This window comes from Scleropages formosus, chromosome 20 (assembly GCF_900964775.1).
Source record: "Scleropages formosus chromosome 20, fSclFor1.1, whole genome shotgun sequence".
Classification (NCBI taxonomy): domain Eukaryota; kingdom Metazoa; phylum Chordata; class Actinopteri; order Osteoglossiformes; family Osteoglossidae; genus Scleropages; species Scleropages formosus.
In genome coordinates, this window is record NC_041825.1 from 25381083 (window position 1) to 25387082 (window position 6000).

At 43.4% G+C, this 6000-nt stretch overlaps 1 protein-coding gene across 1 annotated transcript; it reads left to right on the plus strand.

The window, feature by feature from the left end:
• Positions 1–3121: 3121 nt before the first annotated feature.
• ier2b (immediate early response 2b) lies at positions 3122–4345 on the plus strand. The gene has a single exon (XM_018740852.2). It carries the CDS (start codon positions 3361–3363, stop codon positions 3895–3897), a length of 537 nt encoding a protein of 178 aa, XP_018596368.1. The 5' UTR covers positions 3122–3360; the 3' UTR covers positions 3898–4345.
• The last annotated feature ends 1655 nt before the right edge of the window (positions 4346–6000 follow it).

Genomic DNA, 6000 nt, shown 5'->3' on the forward strand with positions numbered 1-6000 from the left:
ATTAACTACTTGTCCTGAACAAGGTCATGGACTCCACAGCCAGTTCCAGAATAAGAGGGATGTGGATGGGATGCCAGTTCCATTAATCATTAAACTAGCTGAAAAAGAAGTACTGAACTGAAAAAGAAGTCAAACAATACATAAACCAATAAAATAACACTGAAAACAATCAGTCTCACTGTCATGAAGTCAAGCTTTCCAACCTCATGTTAAAAGATAGATTTCATGGTTACAGACACACACATTGTATGCATATTTCACAGTGACAGTACTAGCCAGCGCTTCACCATAAAAGAAACAAACCTGATTGAGGACTGATGAAGTTGCTGGTACAGCACTCTGGGAAATACAGAAAATACCTTGAACTACTCTTATTTATTCATGACAATGCAGTCAGTAGGACTGGTTAGGAAAAGCCAGTTAAAACTGGATGGTTATTTCCAGCGAACATTTTTAATAGAGATCAGATGTGTGCTGTTCACCACCTCCCCATTCTCTGGAGACAGGAACCCCCCCTCAAGGCGCTGCTGTTCTCTGCTGTCACCAAACCTCTTTCCTTCCTCCCATTCCCTCAGCTCTAACACCTTCCTGTTCTACCCTACACCACCCCAGTTTTATATCCCATCTTCACCTTTGTCAACACCCAACTTCCATACTCCTCCACATGATGGTCTGCTCCACCTTAACAGTGTCTCCTTCTCTACTCTGATGACCCTGCAATATGTACCACCGGAGGCAGATTGACTACCCTTGGGGACAGATCTGCAAATACATGCAAGTCAGGTTGTTTAGATAAATATACCATTTATAGAGTTTGGACTTCGAAAAATAAATGAACTGACATCAACTCACTTGCATTAATATATGACATTGTTTTGTGAATTAGCTTGTCTGCTAAAGTTTTTCTTCCTCTATCAGTGCATGCCTAATTGTTTGGATATACTGGGGGACAGCCAGTAGTGTAATGCTTAGAGCTGTTGACTTTAGATCCAAACTCCAAAGGTCGCAGGTTTGATCTTCACCTCTGGCTGTAGTACCCTTGAGCAAAGTACTCACCCTAAATTGCTCCAGTTAAATTACCCAGCTGTATAAATGGGTAAATAATTGTAACCTTAATACTGTAAGTTGCTTGAGAAAAGCGTTAGGTAAATTGAATACTCTGCATTATGTTTCTACTTATATATATATATAAAACAGCTGACAATATTGTCTTCCTATTACCTGGCAGTAGGTAATGGCAGTGAGAGGTGGGCGACACCCTCAAACTAATTACACCCATTACAGACCGATTCGTTCTGACTCTAATCATCCCCCAGGCAGCTTACCCACGCTTCTACGTGGGGTGAAAAATTCCGGGCTGCGGAACACCTCGTGTACTGTCATTAATGATGACGTCACTCCATCATCTAATATGGCAACGGAAGTGTTGCTGTCAACGCCGTGACTTTTCCACTGCGCGGGCTCGGAGAGCCCTAAGGATGTCCCATATTTGGACATTTAGCGTGACGTTACCTACCGAAAAAAAACAGCCCCGGGAGTAATACGTAACGCACGGTATATGTACCTTTAACTACCGGTGGCATTAAACATCATTTATAAACTGACATTACGCATGAAAATCCAGTGTCTAGAGATATGAGTCGCCTATTTAAAATTTGAGCTAACAATTTTGTAAGGAAATAAAATAATGTGTAAATAATATAAATTTGTCTGATAAACTTTAAAGTTTTCTTCCTGTATCAGTGCATTCCTAGTTTGGATACACCGGAAAAATATACAGTTCCAAATATCTTTCATCGACATCTCTATAGAAGAAGAGAGTAAACAACTGATTTCATACCCTCGGGTTAACGTCACATCGTGCTATGCATTGTACGTGTGTCTGTCTTTCTTACTGCAATTCCACACGTAAATTACGTAATTCACCAGCTTTTGCACTTACCAAAAATGCAAGAAACAAGACTAGAGTGCACAGAGAGGGACGTGATGAGATTGTGCATGGTGTTTGTTGCCGTTTGTAATTTTCTTCAGATAAATTTAACGAAAGGAACGTAGGAAATCCCAGTAAAATCCAGGGACTGATTCAATTCAATTCAATTTATTTTTACAGAGTGCCCTTCTCACGCAGTGACACAGAGCGCCTTAAAACACATAGCCATAGGCAAGAAAAACTAATACATGATCAGATAAGAAACAAAGAAGACAGTTGACTAATGACTACCATAGTACGTTTATAGAGCTATAAGTATACCATTGGCCACGGAGGAAAGGAACAAAAACTTTGAACTGAAAATTGAGGGATTAAAAAACCGCTGGGGGTCTAAGGGCCAGTGGTTGCCCACCCCTCCTGGGCATTCTAGATTAACAATTCTAAGCCAGTTACCAAGTAATAATGATATTGTTGCTATATAGTATCTTGAAACCCCTACTGATGACGTCAGACTGTTAAATGGATAACAGCAATGGAAAAAATCCAATATGTAAATATAGAAACCAGTAAGCGGTGCAGGAAATCTACTTCATTTCCCATGATTAACAAACCTAATCGTATCTCAAAGAACAACACAGCGCTCTTTTATTTAAAGAAACACCTTTACAGTATATTTTATTCCTTTATTGTATTCAGTATCTGTTGATAAATTAATAAATATGGGAATGGCAAATTATAGCGATATATAATGTCTGCACGGAGTTTGTGTGTCTGATCAGTCAGTGTTCTATGTGATTTGAAAGAAAATTTCTTGTACAGTATTTGAACACTGATGGGATTATATGCATTTCATGCCATGGTTTGTACAAATTCAGAGTATACACAAGTAGTATACGAAAAATGTGTTGCACTGAGGCACCTAAATGACTATGATACATATTAATATGAACATATTAAAATGCACATACATGCATTTTTTTTAATTATTGTTTTAGATTCTTTATTATATGAACACCAATTACTATGCGTAATTATTGTACACTAAACATGATTTATTAAACGACACGATAAAACTCATTTCCGTGTTCCACACATATTATTTCTACCAAACGGTAAATGACGCCTTGCTAAATCTAAATGTGAACACGTTTCTTGCCAGGCGAACACTGGACTTGGTGTCCTTCGTCACTCGGGCTCTCGCGGCAGCCCATGATGTCACCGCCATCATAAAACAGCCGCCCTGTCGCTCGTAGCCTTCCTGGAGTTCGCGAGCGTGTAGAGCGACGAGGTGACAAGCGGTAACGCACAGTCTTACAAAGAAATAAGAAAGAAATGAGGGCACAAAGCGCGGGAGGTGTTTCCTAGAACTTCTGAAAAGAAGGAAAAAGGAGGGAACGCGCGGCGCGCCGTTACTCGTAGAGACGGCAGCGATGGAGCAGAATACCGAAGCCAAGCGGATCATGGCCCTGTCGCTGGGAAAGATGTACAGCTCGCGTTCCCAGCGCGGGGGTCTCCGGCTCCACCGGAGCCTGCTACTCACGCTGGTCATGAGGTCGGCGCAGGACATTTACCACAGCTCCCGGGTAGTCACCGAGATCTGGCCAGCGAACGGCCAGCATGCCCAGAAAGCGTTACCAGCCGAGGAACCCATGGACACTAGTGGTGCGCAGTTTCAGACCTGTGCGCTCACCACTTCGCCCGAAGACAGCCAGCTCCGCTGCGCGAAAAGCGACGAGAACAAGGAAAACTTGGAGCCGGTGCGGAGTAACCGTCGGACGAGAAAACGCCGCGGTAAAGCAGCTGGAGAACCGGACTTCCTGCCTAGCAAAAGGGCGAGGATCAGGATGGAGGCTGCGGAGGAGCTCCTGAGCGCCCAGGGCGCATCGCCCAGCGTCGGTATGAACTGCTGCCGAGCTGGAGAAGCGCTTGCAGTAGTGCTGTTGTCCCAGGCAGTAGTAGGTTTCTGAGTCGGTACCCTCCCCCGAGAGGCGAGGGGGTTCAGGAAATCCAGCCCTTTCACTGGTCGGGAGGTAACCCCCTATCTTGTGTGCAGATGACTAGGGGATAATAAGGGCGAGGAGGTGAAGGACTTCTAGTGTGGCGGAAAGCCCAGCCTCGGGTGGAGACTGTGGACACTGGTCCGAGGAGACGTGCGACTTGGGGGATGACGCCGCACGGGCGCCAGTACGCCAGTGACAGCGATGGGTCCATTTACTGGACCCTGAGCAACACCGCGGTAGGAGAGAAGGGCGAAGAACCACCGTTCCACCAGCACTAATCTCCCATATGAGTGGGAAGACGGGACCCGGAGACTTGATGGACACAGTTGTTGTACTGTGGACTAAAGGGGTTGTAAGTTTAACTTCCCTAAAAACCACTGCTAATCTGTGTGAAGACATAAAAAGGGAAAATGTATAAGGCTCAGTGTCTTTCAGTGACAGAACTGTGTGGGACCAACTGCTTGTCTGAACGCACATGTTCCTCACATGTACTCTGAGTGAAACACACAAGGCAGGATGAGATGTTTGAAGCCCAGTTTCTGGTTCACTGCCATAAGTCTTGGGGGTAGGGGTGGGGGCAGATCCTTTCTTACACCTGATTTAAAACTAGGCAAATACCTCTTTTGTAAGCAAACTACTAGAACTTAGTTTTTTAATTGCATTTATTTACTCTTTATGTACATGCAGTTCGTTACTGTTACACATTTACAGAATTAGAGTTGTTTCAAACTGTTATCCTGAAGGCTACTCATCGCTAGACAAAGTTATAACTTTGCTAAGGTTCTGCTCTGCTTAGAAAAAAGGGATCCGATTTTTCTTATTACAAAATCAACAGTAAATCTTTGCGGCCAGTATATGAGTGAAATGTCTCGTGTGTTAAAAACACCGTGTCAATGGGCGCACGCGTGGCGCCCGCGGATCGCACAGCAATGACAATGTCACCAAAAACGAGTCGCGTACCCCTCTCCTTGTAGGCTATTGGAGGGTTTTTCTCTTTTTTCCACTTGCTGCAAACAGGGCTCTTGCTACAGAACAAATCTGCTCAGTATGCGCTCAGTTCTGCAGCTTCTTATCTGTCTTCGATTTTGATCGCGTGCTCACATTTTACAGCGGGGTCCCGCGTGGCGCTGAAAGAAATGGGACTTCCTTCCTCGCTTCAGTTTATTTGCAATCACTAAGCAACATGCTTTAGTTAAGTACCACGCAAAATGTGTACAATTTGTGATAGAAGCTTCGCTTCATAGAAGCTGAATAAGATGCAAGGAGATGTTGTGGCCCCTGTGGAGCACAAAGTAAGGCAGGGAAGCGGATTGATTACAGCATCATTGGAAAACTGTAAGAGTAAAAACCGGTTCTTTCAATATAATCCTCTTACATAAAATGTCACAGTAACTGGCAGTTTGTGTAAACCGGCTTCACACCTCAGCTGATCCGAGCAGGAGAATGTTCATAATGTTGGAATGAACACAAATCTCATTTAAGGGCTAAATGCACAGGGTGCGAATGTGCAAAGACAGTTTTTTTCATGAAAGAAGTCTAAGGCACCAGTCAATCCTTTCACGCCTTTTTCAGGGCATGTGGATGTACAATAGTATGTGAAATACAATGTCAGACATTTCAGACTTGGGATATTTATTCATGTAAGTCTTTAGTCTTGAAGTATGAAGTATTTAAACAAGGTAAAATTACAGGAAAAAGTTAATAATTTCCACAGGCAGATGATGGAAGAGGGAGAAGTGCAAAATCATCAAGATGGGGGTGACAACACTGCTATGATCATCCATCTTACACTATTTATAGTATGTAACATACTGTCAGTGGGAATGAGTTACATCTGCTGTATGTGTCTGCAGTCATTCACCTCAGTGCTCCCACAGGCCACAGAGCACTGAGGTTTTCCTTTCTCCACATTCCTCTGTCTTATGTCTTGATTGCATAAAGCCACCGGTCCTCCACCATCCCTCCATCCTCCGACTAAATTGCATGTCTCATGTGACTCTATGATCAGATCATACTTTGGAGAAAAGCACCTGCTAAAATGAATAAATGAAAATGTAAATGTATTATTAT

Bases quoted from the DNA above. Each gene is read 5' to 3' on its own strand.
- ier2b (XM_018740852.2), top strand. From the start codon at position 3,361: ATGGAGCAGAATACCGAAGCCAAGCGGATCATGGCCCTGTCGCTGGGA.